The sequence below is a fragment of the Apis cerana genome, linkage group LG8, assembly GCF_029169275.1.
Source record: "Apis cerana isolate GH-2021 linkage group LG8, AcerK_1.0, whole genome shotgun sequence".
NCBI lineage: Eukaryota > Metazoa > Arthropoda > Insecta > Hymenoptera > Apidae > Apis > Apis cerana.
Genome location: NC_083859.1, coordinates 3,743,687 through 3,763,133, shown reverse-complemented (window position 1 = coordinate 3,763,133; position 19,447 = coordinate 3,743,687). Strand labels below are relative to the sequence as shown.

Sequence of the window (19,447 nt, the reverse complement as noted above, 5' to 3'; positions counted from 1 at the left end):
AGAATACGAGTCCTTCCTATATACACTTCTACTAACGTAGTCGCGTATTGATTTTACGGAGAACTCATTCCATCTTTCTCTAACCATAGTTATACACGTTTACTGGCATATATGCATTTTCTCTCTTGCTTGCACTTCTTATCTCTCTGCTTTTCTCTTTCGTCGCTCTTTAACTTGTCCTGTCATCCCAAACATTTCCCTAAGAATTTATTTCGTCCGTTCTGTACAAGAAACGTAAAGAAACGAGAGTGTTAATAATTTCGTATCGAATAAATTGAAATTAATCTCGTGGTTTCCATTTTGTTTTCAGCGGGAAATTCAAACTGATTTAAAAAAGAAATTTTTTTTTCTTATAATGATTAAATTAGTAAATATTTATATTTTATGTAGTATATATTTTTACGAAAATGTTAGAAAAAATTGTAATATTGAAAGATCAAAATGTGATCAATTTACTTAAGATAAAATAATTAATAGAATTTATAAATAAATTTATAAATGATAAAAAAAAATAAAATGTAAGTAAAACTTCTTTTAACACAGTATGTATATTATTTTTTTTTTGATGATTTTAAGATTTTCTAAGATTATTTCTTATTGTTAAATAAAAATAAATATTTAGTAGAAGCATTTTATTATGTTTAGCAGATATATATAAGAAGAAATAAACGTTACAATGAGGGTGGAAGTAGCGAAGAAGATAGCAAACCGGATACATCCCTACAAGGTCATAGAATACCGTCTTCTTATCGGGGAACCTGGCCCATCAGAAGAGACATATGGGCCAATCAACAAATGGGATTTTCCACTCAACAAGGCACATCAACCACTGTACATAACGTAAATCACTTTTTTGTGAATTATATGTCACACATTCAGAAGAAAGAACAATAATCATTTCTCATTTTAAAAATTTGATAAACTTAAAATAAAAAAAAATATATTTATCTTTCTGTAATAATAATAAATATTAAAAATTATTAATAAATCATTTCCAAAAAAATTATGTTAAAAAAATATAATAAGAATAAATACAAAATGCAAATATGCATCGCAAGTTGAATAAATAGTGCAACATTAATAAATACATAACCTGTCATAGAGACGACACTGAAATAGGAGCAATGACCTGTGAAAATGAAGTTTGACTCATTATGTTAAGCACTAGCATTATTATAAAATATTTATATAATAACGCAGCAAAAAAATTATAAATGATTGGATAACATTCATTGTGATTAATTAATTAATTTTATATTATAATTATTTAATTAATATATGATTAATAATTTATAATTTAATTAAAAAAGATTTAAAATATATATAATAAATTATATAATGTAAAAATTTGGAAAAAGACAATTATTAATTATTATTAAAATTTCAGATGTAAAAAGCAAAAAAATTAAAACTTTTGCTGTATAAAAGTAATTAAAATATCTTTCAAAAAAAATTTTATTAACTTCATAAAAAAGTTAGTTAGGAAAACATCGTAGAAATAGCATTTTATTAAAAAATAAATCTTTTTAATCATGATATATACACTTCATAAATAAAAAACTACAAAAAAATAATATTTTCGAATTTGTTTTATAAAATTAATAGAAAAAAGTCTTAATTATTAAAAATTTATTTTTTTTAATCGTTATTTATTTAATAAAAAAATTATAGAAATAATTTTCAAACTATAACTAAAAATACTAACATTTACACTCTCTCTCTCTCACAGGATATAGCTAGCGTGATGAGCTTTTCTTCAAATTCGGGTGGGGCTTTCGGCTGTTCGGAAATACAAGGAGATCGAAGATTAGGAGCAAAAGTAGACGTGGTGTACAATCTGTTGGGAATGCTAGGCAGTACAGAGGGCCGGGAAGATATGAGTGCAACGTTACTCTCAATGAGTAATTCGATAGATAATTGTCTCATAATGAGGCAATCAGGATGTCTACCATTGTTGGTACAGTTAATTCACGCTCCTGGACAAGATCCAGAAACTAGAGAAAAAGCATCAAGAGCTTTGCATAATATAGTGTACGCTAAAAGTGACGAAAGGGCAGGACGTAGAGAAGCAAGGGTTCTTCGATTTTTAGAACAGTTACGAGATTATTGTCAAGCACTGAGGACATCTCTGCAAACGGGACAGGTTCCTGATGATTTAGAAAGACATCCTGGACCGACTATAGCAGCATTAATGAAACTTTCCTTCGACGAAGCTCATCGTCACGCCATGTGTCAACTCGGTGGACTTCACGCGGTCGCAGAACTAATCGAGATGGACCACATGGCACATGGAAGCGAATGCGACGACCAAAATTGTATTACTTTACGTAGATATGCTGGAATGGCTCTGACTAATCTAACTTTCGGCGATGGAAATAATAAAGCATTATTATGCTCCTTCCGGGAGTTCATGAAGGCACTAGTCTCACAGTTGAAGAGTCCAAGTGATGATCTTAGACAGGTAACAGCGTCTGTATTAAGAAATTTATCGTGGCGAGCTGATACCAGTAGTAAACAAACATTAAGAGAAGTAGGAGCTGTGACTGGTTTAATGAAGGCTGCGATGGAAGGTAGGAAAGAATCAACGCTCAAATCGATATTGTCTGCATTATGGAACTTATCGGCACATTGTAGTACGAATAAGGTAGATATTTGCGCCGTGGATGGTGCACTAGCATTTCTCGTGGATATGTTGAGTTACAAAGCACCGTCTAAAACTTTAGCTATTGTAGAAAACGCTGGTGGTATATTGAGGAATGTATCCAGCCATATTGCCGTTAGGGAAGATTATCGAGCCATTGTAAGAGAAAGAGGATGTTTGCAAGTATTATTGCAACAATTACGATCACCTAGTTTAACCGTTGTTAGTAATGCCTGTGGAGCTCTATGGAATCTTTCTGCTCGATGTCCACAAGATCAGCGTTTATTATGGGACTTAGGCGCCGTTCCAATGCTTCGTAGTCTAATTCACTCCAAGCACAAAATGATTTCAATGGGTTCAAGTGCAGCCTTAAAGAATTTGCTAAGTGCTAGACCAGGTTCCAACAACCTTGTTCACTTAGATTCAACAGCACGCGGATTAGGCCTTCCAACTTTACCAACTTTAGTTGCTCGCAGACAGAGAGCTTTAGAACAAGAAATAGATCAAAACTTAGCAGAAACTTGCGATAATATTGAACCTAGCACATCGCCTACTAACAAAGACGACAAGTTTTCATTCAAAGTTGAACACAGCTTCTTAGGGATCAATACGCGTAGTTTACGCTCTTATCAGCTGCACAACCAGCCCAGCACATCTAATATCAAATGTAATGGAGTCGCCAGAAGTGAGAGTAGGGACTCTATGCGTTCTATAACAAGTACACACTCTGATACTATGTTCGAAAGAGTAAATCGACATGTATTGAACGGATTATCTCCCACTGATGTTCAAATAAAACAGCAATCTTCATCATTGCATTCTGCAGTCGGTTTTGATAGTGGAATATCCACTGATGTTCATTCGAAAACTTCTTCAGAAAAAAAATATACATTACGCTACAAAAATGCCATCCCAGATCGTTTAAAATCGTCAGATTTTAATGCTCTTGGTGATCTTAGATGTACTAACTCTACTATTTCCTGGTCTTCTGCTCCAGATCAAGAATCCACTTGTTCACAAAATTTATTACATTCTTCTGTAGAAGACAATTTGCCACAAAGCATCTCGTCTATTTTAAAGACTGGCAGTCAATCCAGTATTTCAGAAGAAACGGAGTTAAATATTTGCACAAAAACAGAATATGTGACTACAAAGACTGGAATAGAAACTTCGTTATCTTTTGTTAATAGTAGCTCTCCTGTGAAAGATACTATTAGCTTTGAAAATGTCTATGATAAGAGTGTATTACACCAGCATAATTCATTGAATAGTATACAACAAACTATTTCACCAACTGTAAACCATCGAACAGAAGGAACTTTGTTTAGTGATTATGCCGTGACCGATTTGGATCAACCGACTGACTATAGTTTGCGTTACGCGGAACGAAGTTTAGAAGACGAAGAAAAACCACATTCCCATTATTTTACAAACAATGATCAGGAACTTATTCATGAAGATACAGTGAAGACTTATTGCACAGAAGGAACGCCACATGGAACATCTTTGAATTCTTCTAGAGCAGCATCTGCATCTGATTTACAAGAGGATACTCGGCAAAGAAATTTATTGAAAAAGATTCAAGAGCAGGGTAAATTACAGGATAAGGAAGAAATGAATTTAGAAACAAATATCAAGCACAATAATATTGAAGAGGATAATCATACTGTGCAAAATCCATTAAGGTTTGTATATTTATGTATATGTATATATAAATATAATATAAACATATACCAAAAAAAATAAAACTTCTTTAACTAGAAATTATAATCATATTTCTTCAATTTCAATTCTTTTTTAATGTTTTAATATAATTTTTAATGTTTAATTTATTCTTTCAATAGTTCGAGAAGTACTCTTACACAAATATCTTCAAATAATTTACAATATGATGAAAGTAATAATATGACATCCAATTCGACTAAAAATAAGCCTGGTAAGATGATTATTAAAAAAATTTTCTCTATATATACATTTATATACATAATTACACATAATAATCAGTCATTCACATATTTATTAAATTATTAAGAATATAAAATGAAAATATAAAATAAAACTTCAAAAAATTTATTTACTTTATTATAGATGTGAAAAAGAAATATGATACTCAGAGTGGCATGTTTGAAAACAATGATAAATTCAATAAAAATTATCCCAACAATGGAGTTAATTCGTACGTGACCAGTGCATTGAAAGCTTCTAATGATTCAGGATGTAAGGAATTTGAACTAAAAGGAGATACCCGTAACATGCCTTATATATTAAATATAAACAACTCTTCCGAATGTTTAGATCAAGTCAGTGATGGTGATGAGGACGATGAAGATCTACTTACAGCTTGCATTAATATTGGAATGCAAAATAATAGGTAAAAATTATTTATTGAACACAAATTTATTATAATTATTAATGATATTTTATAATTGCATTTTCTTTATGTATTTGTTAAAAAGTGATTTATGAGTTTTTTTTTTTAGGCACAGGCATTCTTTTATTGGAAACAATTTTGAAAAAGTTCCGCGAAATGAAAGTAACTTAGCTCGATATCAAACTAGTATTGCACTAGATCAAATGGAATGTAACTCTATTATTGATTCTACCATGAACAATCTTGATATAAAACAATTGGAATCTGAAGAAACAATAAATTCCGAAATTTCTATAGATAATGTAATTGATAATCCATCAAAAATAAATATTGTATCAAATTATACTCAAAGTACAGCTAAATTTATGCAAGAGGTAAAAAAACTTATTTTATATAGTATTTTAATTAATCAATAAATCTAATTTCAAATCTTTATATATTTAAAATATTATATAACATATTAATATAATAGAAATATACAAATTTAAGATTTTAGCAATCTACTATATGTAAATATATATATTATAAATTAAATTTTTTTATTTCAGGAAACGGAATCTAAAATTTCAATACAACAATCAAATCAAATTTTACAGAATGAATTAGGCAAAATAAGAAAGACAGAACACAATTCATTATTATGTGATGATAGATTGTGCAACTTTTCATTGCCTTCGAATTTAAGAAATAGTCCAATATTACATGAAACAGTAATATTCAATACAGAACCATCTCAACAACAATATTTATCTAGTATTGATATCCATTCAAACGAAGATATGTCGTCTTTGATTCATAATGATCTTATTGATAATGATCAGAATATAGATGATGATTCAACTAAATGGGAAAATGACAAAGTATTAGAATCCATAGAAAATAAAAGTAATGAGAATCCATCTATGGAACAATCTTATTCAAAAGTAACAAATTCAGACAGTAGTGAATCAATTGATTCTGTAGAACAATCCGAACATGCACTTCTAGAATTATGTATACAACCTGCACTAGCTAAAACTATGGACAATATTCAACTAAATAAGACTATAGTAAATAAAAATAAGGATGAATTTGAAGAAAAACAAGTTAAAACAAAAATTAGTAATGATGAAATTAATAAAACATATAGCGATATATGTGAGATAGATGGTATTAAGAAGGAAGAAATTGATTTAAAACACAAATTAATACAAAAATCTGCAGATTCAACAAAACATGTAGAGAAAGAAGATGTATATCGACGTCAGAGAGATCCTGATGCCATGATTGCTTCGTTAGATCGATTGACTGCAACTTTAGTGCAGCAAACAGAAGCAATTCGAGAACGAGATTCTAATGCGATGAAACAAAGTGTATTGAGTGATACGTGGAACGAGGATTCTCCTAATGATGTCTCTTTTCCTAGTATCAGCATCAGTGCTCCCATAATTGCCTCGTTTAAGAGCGATGTAGCAGAAGAACAAGGTACGATTACTTCAGAATGTTATGAAACAATAAGCAGTGAAAGTGGTCCTATGTCAAATTCAAAAATTATTCAAAGAGAAGCAATTAAATTGGCTGAAGCAGTGGACGCAGAAATGAACAGACAAAATGAGTTAGATACAACTAGTATGACATCTATGGACTTAGATGCAATTAAACCTCCTTCTTCTATGGGGAGTTTATTATCACTAACTGCTAGCTATGCAGGTTCAGGTGATTGTAGCGAGTCATTCATTAATCGAGATAGATGTAATTCTGCGTCTTTACCTCCTATTCAAGTGAAAAACGTTTCTTTAACAGATTCCCGAAATAATCGTAAAAAATCACTTCCTCTAGGTGTAGTAGCTAAAAGAGCTCTTAATCAAAACCAAAATCATACTGGCAGTTTAGAAAACTTGTTAAATGAATGTACTGGTTCGCATTTAGACAGTGTTAAACCACCATCAATGTTAGATGAATTACCAGACGTTGGCGACATGGAAAATAGTATGTTAAGTGTGGCAAGTATTACGTCAGAAGTAGCAGATTCTAAAGATCAGGACTCACAACACTTGAGTGGAAGCGATGCTGCATTTGACTTATTAAGACCTGTCGCAAATGTACTTTCTATGACGTGTATGCGATATGCTGAAGCTATGCAAAATAGTGCAAATAATAGTTTAAGCGAATGCTTGGAAAATATCAATCCACCTTCATTATTCAACGAAGTCTGCGAAATGGATGAATCGACAGTGGAACAGGCATCAGAGACAATATGCAGTGATACATTATGTATTGACGCGGAATTACATACTGAAGAAGCTTCACATCCTGTTATGATAGATAAAATCGACGAGGCGGGGGATACTGATGAAGCAGTTACACCAATCTCTTCCGAATATTGTCTCACTAGTTCAGCGGAATCTACGCCTAGGAAACGATTACATAAAAATTTAACACCGAAACAGAAAAGGACTTTGGCCAAAGAAAGATATAAAACTTATACAATAGCTGCGGAACTTGACAAAAAAGAGACAGAAAATGTAGTGCAAGAAAAGGTTTCACGGGGAAAATGTTCGCCTTTTTCAAAATTGACGCCTAAACAACGCAGACAAGAAGATAGAGCAAGATTTCAAACACAGGTATTAGAAAATCCTTTCCCTGACATGAATCAAGATCAAAATAATCAACAAGAAATTAATACTATTTGTGAGCAAGAAAATTCTGAAAAACCAACAAGAGCTATATCTCCTGTAAAATCTGCTATTCCTACATTAAAATTGTCTACTTGTAAAACATTAATTAAAAAACGTACTGAGCAAAAGAAGAATAGAGAAAGATACCGTACAAGAACTTTGAACGATTCAGAATGTATATTCAAAGATATAGAAAGTAATGCTACAAATATGACAGAAGATAGGATTCCAGATTCAACGCACAATATTGAATCAGAAATTCAAACCATGCTAGAACAAAATGCAACCATCGTATTGAATACGTTAAATGAATCAAACAAAACGAATGAAACTACAGAGGAAGGATTATTAGATTGCGAAACTATTAGTTTAGTATCAAATGAATCGGAATCCGAACGTAATCTCCGAATGCGATTTGTCAACGGTGTTTCTAAAAAATTAATAGGTTCATATTCTCAACAAATAGATAACGTACAGGAACCAAAAGATGTTTATAAAGAAACTATTGAAATTGAAGCCCCTAGATCACATGAAGACATTAGATATACCGACAACGTGGAGACTGAAAGCGAGGATGAATCAAATAATATTGAAGATCCACCTAGAGAAACAAAAAGACCTCGAATAATTAAACCAGGAATGGTAAGGGATCCCAGCAATGATTCCAATGCTACAGATAAATCAGATCCAGAAAGTCCAAAGGCTATTCGAGGCAGAAGAAAAGCTCTCTATTCAAATCCAATTACACGAAAACCAACACCGCAATCGTCTCCATTAAAACAAGTGAATCCTGTTAGTGGAATACCTATAGGACGTAGTAATACTTCACCTATTGTAAGAGCTACTAGAGCTACTACCCTCAGGCAAAATAATAATAGTCCAAATGTCATGATGAAAGAGTCTGCAAAATCAAATATAAATCTTAAAGCAACTTCTAATTCAATAGATGATAAAAAAACAAAAGTTCTATCTATAGCTGCAAAAAGAGCATCGGTTCCTCAAAAAGGATCATCGTTAACTTTCACAAAATCCGTAAAAAGACATAGCACACCTCCAACATGTTCTTCCTCGAATTATCAACAAGAGACCAAATCAGATGTAACAGTAAAACCTTTAGAACGGCAAGGTACGTTTACCAAAGACGAACCAGAAGTAGAAAATGCTCCTACCGTAGTTTCTACATCTTCTTCTCCGATAAAAACGAAGATCGCAAAACCTATTAGAGGTGCGACATCCAAGATACATCCAACAACAGGGAAACCAAAAATTTCACCAAAGACACATCAAGCACATCAATCGAAATCATCAAAAGGAAATGTTTCAGAAAAGAATCAATCTTCGAAAGCGTTACTAGTTACTCCAAAACGATTACCTACAGGAAAAATGACTCCAAAAATACCAGCTAATAATCAAAATGCTGCACAAGCAGAAAACGGTAAAGTCTTTCGAAAAGTAGGTCCTCTTGGTCAGAGATCTAACAGTAATTCCAGTATAGTATCAAATTCATCGACTGGAATGCAGACTAGAAAATTGGCAAAGGAAGCAACTAGTAAAATTGCAAGTTTATGGAAAAAAGTAGAAGAGAGCAAGAATAAGCAACGGTTTGAGAAATCAGATACTAGGCAATGGGTACAGCCTGGCAATTGTGCCAATGATGTAGATGCTCCAATTTTAGTGAACAATCCACCAACTTTTAGATTATTCCGTAGCTCAACATTTGAAGGAGTACCTCAAGAAAATGATAATTCTGAATCAGCTTTGTACAAATCTAAATTGAAAAGACCATTGATAATGGGTGTGCAACCTAGTAAAGTGAAATATAGAAACTCTTGTGATTTAAGCGGAATGAATGCGAACGATGCTCCTTGCAAGATTCCTGTAAAGTCTAGCGATGCTTCTACGTACAAGAAAGATACCATAGACATAGGTGATGCTTCAGTTGTTTTACGAAAATCACAGCATACTGAATCCTCCACAATAGAGATAGATCCTACGAAACGGATATCACGTCTTGGTTCCTTTATACGAGTAGATTCTGCAAATGGAGAAGGTTCTGCACAAGCATATGTTAGTGGGGCTGGTATGCGTACACCCGCATCCGCTATCGTACCGCCTTTTAACTATAATCCGAAACAAGATATTTCACAAGCAGCCAAAGTAACGCCTGATGAAATTGAAAGCAAATTTAAAGTGACAGATTGTCATAGTGACATAGTCACAGCTTCTACAAGAGTAACAACAGTATAGTGGGAATTTGTTATAAAATAAATAATTTCTTTTTCGTAGTATCTCTCGCTTTTCTGTTTCGGGCTAGTCATTGTACATTTGCTTTACTGCTATATTGATCATAAATCAACATGCAGTACATGTTAAGAATACTTGATAAGTAAAGTTTTCTTTTTTTACCTCATCATTTAAAGAGCACTGAAAATCTTCATGGTATCTCAATAATTTTTACACACTGAATATAAGAAAATAATTAATTGAATTTTTTTTTATTATGCATGTGCATTGCAATGCAATCTTTTTTTTTTAAAGAGATATAATTAGAATGTGACATAGCTGGAAATCCTGATCATTCCTATTCACTTTACGTGTTGTATATACATATATTGATAAATTTCATGATTATGAAGAAAATTAAAAATCGGTAGTACGTAGCAGTAATTATGCTCGATTATTTATTCAATTTTGTATATATTGAACGTCGATAAAGAATGTAGAAAGTTTAGTAATATGTATCACGACTCATGATGTATATGGCAAAAAATGTGTCGCTATACATTTTCGTAATAGATAAATTTGCAAGGAAGAAGATCTGTATTTTGTTTCCATTGTAAACTGATTTGTATTCTTCTAAACAAATATAAAGTTTAATTACTTTTTAAAGACTGATAGAAACATGATGAAGATTCGAATGAAACAGAGACATTTTCAACACAACAAAATGTTATGGTAAAAATGGTAATAATGTTTATATCAATTTAGCGGTCTAAGTAACGCTAAACTGGCATTACATGAAAAGACAAAATTTTGTAAACCCTTATATTAAGTTTCTAGTCTATTTGAAAATCTACAAAAATAGCTTCTATTTTGATCATATATGTATTACATAAAATCGATTTGCATGTAACAAGTGTCTACTGATTTAACTGGTACCCTTTCTAAAATATATGTAGGTACAATTAAAGAGTGTGTACGGATCAATTATGTATTTATAGATTGAAAAGTTTAAGATATTGATATGGCGTTTAATAATTTTATTTTCATATTTTCTTCATTATTTTCTAGTTTTACTAGAAAATTTGCTATAATATTTGAAGCAATCAATAATGCGTACAATATTTTAAGTTTTTTTCTATATCGTGTCATCTTTCGTTCTATATGCGCATATGCAAATCAATCTAAAATCTTATTAGAAGGAAACTGTTTGACACGATATAGAATAGATTTTATTGTTCGTTAATTACATATTTATTATACGCATTTTACCCTGTTCCAGTTCGAGTTAATTAGATTTAACCCTTCCAACTTGGAGTCATATCAGGGTATCCTTGTATTTTTTTTCATACAAGATATGGTCTGTACTACACCGGAAATCCTTTTCAAGATTCTTTTATAATTTTCATCTTTTATTTAGATCTTAAGTGTAATTCATCTTTTGTTATATTATATTTTAAATTCGGCGAACATCTTAATAATTTGTATATTAATAATTACAGTACAATAAAATTTATAGCTACTAATATCTATTTTGTTTAATGTTAAATCAATTATTAAATCAAATAATTTTCAATCATAATAAAAAAGATGTGTTCTATTAAAATATTAGATTATTAAATAAAATAACATTTTATTAAACCATGTAATATGTATACACAGGATAATTTTAATTTTTATAAAAATGTAAGACACTTTTGAAATGGATTCTAAACATTAAAACAATAAAAAAAAGTTCATAAAAAGTGTGTATGTGTGTGTGTGTATATATATATATATATATATTCGATAAGATTTAGTTAACAAATTAAAAATGATAAAATTTTCTTTTTTTAAAACGAAGTATGTCGTATAATTATATTACATGATATTTATATATATTATATTATTATATATTTAATTACATTATATTAAAATTAAAAAATAGTTATTTGTATATTTAAAAAAATAATATTTTTCGTTGAGATTCATTATGCAAGTATACACTTAATTTAGTACTGTTATTTTATTATAAACTTGAAATATTTATAATTTGATAACTAAGCCTTATATGCACCTGTATGCATATATTTTTTTCATTTTTTGATCTCGCGAATCCATCCGCCAAAAATGTCTTATATTTTTATAAGTACCTGTATATATAAAATACATAGTTATTTAAGAAAAATTTATTTATCATATAATGGACATTCATAAAGATTAATAGATTTATCCTCAGATACTGATGCAATTATGTTATTTCTTTGTGGATTGTATTTTACAGCCCATACCTAAAAAAAAAAATTTTAATTTTTATAATTCCATAATAAAAATTTTGCAAATTATTTTTTCCATTTTATAAATTTATAATAAAAATTCTATAATATTGCTTACAATACAATATCTCACCTGATCATTATGTTCATTAAATGTATGTAAACATTGTCTTTGGGCTAGTTCCCACACTTTAACTGTATGATCTGAACTACTAGATGCAAATTGTTGACCATTTGGAGCAAAAGCAACACCAAGTACCCATGAAGCATGACCTGACATAGTTCCTGCTAAATTAGCATCTTTCCTATATAATAAAATAAAAATATAATAAATGTTTCAATTATATGTGTAATTTATTTTGGTTGAAACTTTGAACTTTGAACTTACACATCATACAATTTCATATGTCCATCATCTGATGCAGTAAGAAGTAATTGAGAATCTGGTGAGAAACAAAGAGATCTAATAGGCATTGCATGTCCTAAAATATTTAAATTTATATATTATTAATAAATTGTTAACAAATATTTAAGAAAGTAAATTTTTATTACCTTCCAATGTACGCAATACTTTTCCATATGTAACATCAAAAATATTTATAATTCCATCTATTGCTCCACTAGCAATATATTTACCATCAGGACTCTGAAATAATTATATAATATAAAAATTATTATTTCTATATAATAAAATTATGTAATATTTTTAAAATACACACATAGGCAACACTCAATGTAAATTTGCCACCTCTGGTATCTAAAGTTTGTTCCTGTTTACCACTTTCTGTTCCATATAAATGTATTTTCCCTGAATGACTACCAGATACAATGAATTTATCATCTGGGGAAAATACTACTGTCCAAATATCTACAGGACCTACTTCGATACTTGATATCTTATTTCCTGTTTCCAAATCCCATAATTTTAAGCTAGAATCTAAGGAACTAGATGCACATTCTAAAAATAAATATGTTTCATTTTTTATTTTAATACATTTGCTTTATTTATTTATTTATTTTTTATTATTAATATATTATAATTATTATACTTACTTGAACCATCTGAACTTACAGCAACAGATACCACACCAAGTGAGTGACCAGTTAATTTATGTTTTAATTGTAAACTTTTATCTTTTTGTTCCCAAACTTTAACAGTATCGTCAACTGAGCCAGTGACTAAATATTCCACTGTTTCATCTTCATTAAATTGTATTGATTCACTATTCCACAATAATAAAAATTTTATAAAAAATATAAAAATATTAAAATTGCATAAAAGTAATTACCGTGAATCTTCATTATCCGGCTGTGATTCCTTTTTCTTCTTCAAACAGCCCCAAGCACAGGTCCAAATACTATCTTCGTGAGCATTTTCTGTTTTATTAAGTAAGGAATACTGAAAAAATTTCGAATTCGGCTTTGCAACTGTTGTGTATCATGAACGATATAACCTTTATATCGTAATAATTTCCAAATTTATTTGTTTCTCACCATACTAGAATATGTATTATCTTCCAGACAATATTATTAAGAAATAATTTTAATTTAATATATATATAATTTTTTCTTTAAGTTATGAAATGAATAATTGATATAACTTCTGTAATTTTATATATATCTTTAGTAAAAGTTGATTGAATATATGATTTATGAAGATTATGTGATTTAAAAGGTTAAATTAAAAATCGTAAACTTTTCTGTTTTATTCGCGTTTTTTATTAGCAATTTATTTTTAATTTTTTTTATACGGTATTTAATAAATTTCTAACATTTCAAAAAGATTTAAATCATTTGATTCAATTTTAAAAAAGTACATGCGTAGATAATTAAACTCGTCGAATCAGATGTGCTTGTGTTAAAAATGCTCTTAAAATTTTTAAAAATAAAAAAAATAATATATAAAATATAAATGGGAAAACCAAATTAAAAAATTATTAATAATTTTAACATTATTATTACACTTATAGAATTTAAAAACTAAAAAAGTTTCTTTCATTCATTATAATTATTTAAATAATTATAACCTTTTCTGATTTATAGTAAAAATAGAAGTTCTATTCTTGTAAGAATATGATCTATTAACAAAAAAAATGGAAAATAAAATATTAAAAATATTTAACTCTGGTAAAATAACGTACAATGGGTTTCGAAAAATTGTAACACAAAAGCGATTTTTCCTATCAGAAGCATACCGATGTGAGGAAGCATGGAAAAATCGATTACAATCGCCATTGCTACAAAAATTTAAACCAAATGATTTATTTATTATTTTGGACAATAAATTCCATATTGATAAAAAAGTTAATGCAGTAGATATAGATATATTTGTAAATAGCCTAAATAAAGAGAATCAAGTAGAAGAATTATTGAGTCTACTCCAAAAATTGAGGAAAAGTACAGAAGCATCAAATATATTAGATTCAACACATCATGCTGTCATAAGATATTTATTAGATAATAATTATACTGAAGAACTTATGAACGTATTACATAATAGACTTAATTATGGTATTTTTCCTGATTATGTCACTTATAACATACTCATGGATACATTCATAAAAAAACAAGATTATGCCAATGCTGCAAAAGTTGCCATTTTACCTATGTTACAAGAAGAGTCTGAACATTTGATAACTAATGCATTATCTATATATGCTTGTCACAAATATTTAGAAAATCCAAATAAATGGCAGAAACCACCAGAACCTATAGAAGATACTAAAGAAGAAATTAAAATACGTGTACCTTATCTTAGAAATCCTTTTTTTGATGATCATTTTGATCTTACTGATCCATACGATTTAGTTGGAAAAACATTAGCTTTTCAAGGAAAATTTATGAATAATGAGTTAGGAAGGACATGTCAATTAAGAGGTTTAATATTATATAAAAAATATCAAGATGCTTTAAAATTAATAAAACAATGGATAAATGAAATTAAAGGAAATATTGTTTACAAAGAAGTTTTTGATTTGATTGAAAAAGACAACAAAAATGTATTCCAAAAACAAGATGAATTTCCAGTAACAGATGAATTTAAAATTTTAATGTCAGAACTTAATTTGCTAAAAGAAAAGAATTTGTGTACAGATAATTTAATTAATGTATTAGAAAATAATATCAAATCTGCAATTGAAAAACAACATGATATTGATATAAATGAACAAATGCAGGTAATCAATATTTTTTTATAAAATACAAAAGAAAGAATATTAATTAATTATATAATAATTATTAATTTAATAATATATAATATTATTAAATAATTAAATCTATTTTTTATTAATTAATGATTAATGATTGATTAATGATTTTATTTATTAATTGATTTTACTTAATTTTTTAGAAATATATAGAATGGGAAAAACAAAGACAATTTATACTAGATAAACAAATAGAAGAAATAAATCAAACAGCTAAAAAAGAAGAAATAGAGAAATTAAAAGAAGAAATGAAAAAGCAAGAACGATTTTTGACTTTCTTTGAGAATGAAGAAGATATAGAATTGCAAATAGAGGAAATAGAAAAACGCCAAAAGAAAAAAATGGAACAAATTCTTAAAATGCCTCATATTAAGAAGAAACTGAAGAAATTAGAAGAAGAAAAAGAATATACACCACCTATGATTTAAAATTAAAGAAAGCAATTTTTGATATATTTATAATTACTATAAATAATAAATATATAATTAAAATATTATTTGATAAATTATTTAATATTGAAAAGGATCATAATAATAAAAATCAAAAATATATATTGTTACTCATTTCTTATATTTTGTACATCATAACTTAAAAGTATTTCCTTAAATGTTCATTACATAAATTTATAATAGATAATTCTAAATTACTTATTTCGTATAAATATGAAAGTTAACTGTACAATTAAAGTTTATATATTAAAAAATTATTAGGCTCTGTAACAAATAATGTTCCATTTGAGCATTGATATTGAATTTGTCACAGACTTGGCCCTTTTATAAACAAAATTAACATTATATTATTTTGGGCCAAGGCACACATTTAATAATTATTCCTAAATTTACAAAGACTGTTTTATAAGCAGCAATATATTAAATTTTGCATAATTATAAAATTTAGTCTTTGTAATGTATTCATTCATTTATTTATATGGAATGTCCTGTAAATAATATAATCTTGTATGGTTTGTAAGTATTTCAATATATGTTTCGTATTGTAAAATATTTTTTTTAATAAGATTTTACAGATTTTTCTTTCAACATTAATAAAATTTTTACCTGGTCGTTGTTATTATAAATAATACATCGTAATATCACAGATTATATCAAAATCACGAATTTTTATTTTGTAATTGTGCTGTTAATTCTGCTGTTTCTTGTTTCATTTGTTTCAAATCAGCAGTTATCCTTTCTAAATTTGCTCCAATATTTTTTGTAGCTTCAGAATCAATCTAAAAAAAAATAGAAAAAGAATTACATTTTAATTATATCACGTTTTAATATTTTATAATTAATATAAATTATAATCAGTTATTACTACTATATTACTACTATACTATACTACTACTTTATTTGTATATTTTAATTACCTGTTCTTCTAAATCTCTTATTTCTCTTATAGTTGCACCTGTTTCTTCTACTAAATTTACAAGTTCACTACAATCAGAATGAAGTGTAGCTAATAATTTATAAGCTTTTCTTGATGCTTCATTTGTTCTTGCATCTCGAAATATTAATTCATCAGCAACAGTAAAAGATCTTTCTAATCTGCCTGTAAGTGTATTTATTTCTTTTTGGATTTCTCGTGTATCAACTAATACTTTACTAATTTCGTCTCTTTGTTTTCTAATATTGTTAATTATTTCTAAAATTCGTTGAGTATATGCGGATCTATTCACTTCTTTTGAAAGTTTTTGAACTTCTGTTACCAATTGTGAGTATTGTTGATCTTTATTGCGACATTCTTCTTGTAGTTCTCTTTCCTTTTCTTTTAATAACTTAATATCATCAAGTTTCTTTTGACTTGCATTCTATATATAATAATCAAATTCATGAAATTTTTCATTTAATAAATTCTATTTTATATTATTTATATTTATATAGAATAATACTTACAGCTTTAGTAGAATGTTTTTCCCTTTCTTGTCTGTATTTTTGAATTAGAGGTATTCTATGTTTTTCCCATTGATTACCTAAATTAATTAATTTATTTGTAGTAACTTCAATAGCTGCTTCTAGTTTCTTAATATTCTCTTCACCATCTTGAAATAGATCATAAATTCTTGCTTTAATCTTTTTTTGTTCTTCATTAATTGTTAATTTTTTTTCCTCATTTTGATAATTTATTGTTGCTTGTGTTACACTGGTTGTTAAATTTTTAATTGCAACTTGCAATTCTTCTATATCTTTTCTAATAATTTCACAGTCTGCTTTTATTTTTTCTATTTGTAAATCTTGTTTTTCTGTTTTATCTATTATTTTTTGTTTTATAAGTTTAGTTTCTTTAACATTATTATTTTCCATTTGAAATTCCTATGATAAATAAATAAAAAATTAATAAAGTAGTATAAATATATAAATAAAATATATAAATAATATCATTCATTTTTCTTAAATTTACATTAGAAGATAATGTTTTGTCTTGTATTGAGATTCTATTTAAAATATTAATGTCACTAGATTCATTAACTTCAGTAATTTTATCACAATATTGTTCATTTAACCAATTTATTTGATCAAGAATACTCATTGAATGTGAATGGAGAGCTTTTGCATTGTAAGATATCAAAGATGGTAGAAGTGTCATTTCATTTTGCATTTGTTCAGGCACAGATTGCAAATAATGTATACAATAATCTTGATATTCTATAACAAGAAAAATCATTATAATAATATTATAATAATATAATAATGAAACTCATTATATAAAATAAAAGCAGTATTACCTTCTTTATTTTCTTCCTTTCTTATTGTTGAAACTTCTAAATTTACAGATTTATATGGAATTTTTGCTCTTCCTTTATTTCTAAATCCCTTTGTATGACAATAATGTGGTAACCATGGAGCAGAAAGACTCTGTGCTATTGCTCTTGATATAGATTTTTCTAATAATACAATATTACTAACAGGTTCACTTAAAGATTTATCACTTTCTTTTGGTAATTTTTCAATAAGAAACATAAAAACTTTTCGTAAATCTGTTTCTGAACTATATAAAAATGTTTGATAACCAACATCAGCTTTGTATCCTAATTCCTAAATTTATAAAGATACAATAGATATAAAAAAAAAACCAAAATTATATAAATAATTAAAATTTTTATATTTATAAAATCTTACTAAACATGCTTGAGCAAGTGTAGCACCCAATCGAAATCTGGCTGCCATATTTATAGGTAAAACTGTTGATAATCCAAGGCCTGGTCTTATTACATCCAAACATTTTACTGTTGCTTTTATAATTAATTCTGTGTTAAAACCACTAAGATTTGTTATATTTTCTTCTATGTCACTAAAAAAATTAATATTAGAAAATTTTCAAATTTTGTGATAAATATTATTTTATTTAGTTTTTAAAATTGCTAAAAGAGACATTTTAAATAGTTATATATATAATACATATGTTGAATTAATGTTATATAAGTTAATAATTAAAATTAACTTAACAATATTTATAATTAAAAGAGATCGTTAATGTCTCATATGTACTTACAATTAGTTTATAAATTATCACATATTTTTGCAATTATTTAACAATTGTAAAGACTTGTAATATCTTAAATAATTAATATCATTTATTTTTTATTCAAATTTTATTGTAACTTTTTTATTGTTTCTGCTTGATAAAACAAATTATGAATTATGTATTTAAAAATATAAAATTTAAAACAGATAAATATCGCTGCCCACTTTTAGTTATACAAACCGGTTGACATCAGATATCAAAAATTTTCTAGATGCGTATAAAATCGTTCAGAAGAACACTCACCAGCCTATTTGACGCAATGAGTGAATTATTATATTGTCAACCTCCTCCATCATCCGTAAAAACGTGAAAATTCTAAATTCTTCTACTATATTGTTATATCGAAAGAAATTTAAGTTGAATTGCACAAATCTAACCTGTCCATAAGTGAACAAACATTTGCACAATGCAAATATATATATAGATGGCGTATCAAAAATTATCAGTTTTACCAACACAAAATGCATTTATACTTCATATATTGATCGTTTTATTATTTTTTTGTTTTCATTTATATCATAATCTTTAAAAAAGTTAATGTTTCATAATCATAATTGAAATTATATATAATAAAA

At 27.8% G+C, this 19,447-nt stretch overlaps 4 protein-coding genes across 20 annotated transcripts in view; 2 read left to right on the top strand and 2 right to left on the bottom strand.

The window, feature by feature from the left end:
* The window catches only part of LOC107995316 (adenomatous polyposis coli protein), a 43,223-nt gene extending 31,808 nt beyond the window's left edge, over nucleotides 1-11,415 (top strand). For 4 of the 14 annotated variants that reach the window (XM_017052737.3, XM_017052741.3, XM_017052740.3 and 1 more), the window contains 6 exons: nucleotides 646-840; nucleotides 1,730-4,326; nucleotides 4,486-4,577; nucleotides 4,730-5,012; nucleotides 5,122-5,386; nucleotides 5,561-11,415. In XM_017052737.3, coding sequence (XP_016908226.2) covers nucleotides 646-840; nucleotides 1,730-4,326; nucleotides 4,486-4,577; nucleotides 4,730-5,012; nucleotides 5,122-5,386; nucleotides 5,561-9,916 — 7,788 coding nt within the window. In that variant the 3' untranslated portion in view covers nucleotides 9,917-11,415. The remainder of the gene's footprint in view (nucleotides 1-645; nucleotides 841-1,729; nucleotides 4,327-4,485; nucleotides 4,578-4,729; nucleotides 5,013-5,121; nucleotides 5,387-5,560) is intronic. The other 10 variants (XM_017052747.3, XM_062078137.1, XM_017052743.3 and 7 more) reach the window with 7 other exon arrangements.
* A 627-nt stretch (nucleotides 11,416-12,042) lies between these two features.
* Nucleotides 12,043-13,781, bottom strand: LOC107995356 (superkiller complex protein 8). The gene is made up of 8 exons (XM_017052827.3): nucleotides 13,639-13,781; nucleotides 13,434-13,543; nucleotides 13,198-13,367; nucleotides 12,864-13,102; nucleotides 12,697-12,790; nucleotides 12,533-12,626; nucleotides 12,278-12,449; nucleotides 12,043-12,159 (listed from the first exon to the last, which is right to left on the bottom strand). Exons 1-8 carry the CDS (start codon nucleotides 13,639-13,641, stop codon nucleotides 12,058-12,060), a joined length of 984 nt encoding a protein of 327 aa, XP_016908316.1. The 5' UTR covers nucleotides 13,642-13,781; the 3' UTR covers nucleotides 12,043-12,057.
* A 456-nt stretch (nucleotides 13,782-14,237) lies between these two features.
* Nucleotides 14,238-15,909, top strand: LOC107995355 (small ribosomal subunit protein mS27). The gene is made up of 2 exons (XM_017052825.3): nucleotides 14,238-15,320; nucleotides 15,494-15,909. Exons 1-2 carry the CDS (start codon nucleotides 14,238-14,240, stop codon nucleotides 15,776-15,778), a joined length of 1,368 nt encoding a protein of 455 aa, XP_016908314.1. The 3' UTR covers nucleotides 15,779-15,909.
* Nucleotides 15,900-19,278, bottom strand: LOC107995268 (coiled-coil domain-containing protein 22 homolog). Of its 4 annotated transcripts, none has more exons than XR_009830827.1 (8): nucleotides 19,116-19,278; nucleotides 18,467-18,638; nucleotides 18,073-18,382; nucleotides 17,748-17,992; nucleotides 17,243-17,659; nucleotides 16,717-17,157; nucleotides 16,406-16,578; nucleotides 15,900-16,287 (listed from the first exon to the last, which is right to left on the bottom strand). XR_009830827.1 is itself a non-coding variant. In XM_062078145.1 (7 exons), the coding sequence occupies exons 1-7, from the start codon at nucleotides 19,166-19,168 to the stop codon at nucleotides 16,459-16,461; spliced, it is 1,758 nt and encodes a 585-aa protein (XP_061934129.1). In that variant the 5' UTR covers nucleotides 19,169-19,278; the 3' UTR covers nucleotides 15,900-16,458. The 4 variants fall into 4 exon arrangements, 1 of the variants encoding a protein (XP_061934129.1); XR_009830828.1 differs by lacking the exon at nucleotides 19,116-19,278 and adding an exon at nucleotides 18,840-18,962; XR_009830829.1 differs by lacking the exon at nucleotides 19,116-19,278 and having other exon boundaries at nucleotides 18,472-18,610.
* Nucleotides 19,279-19,447: the final 169 nt, after the last annotated feature.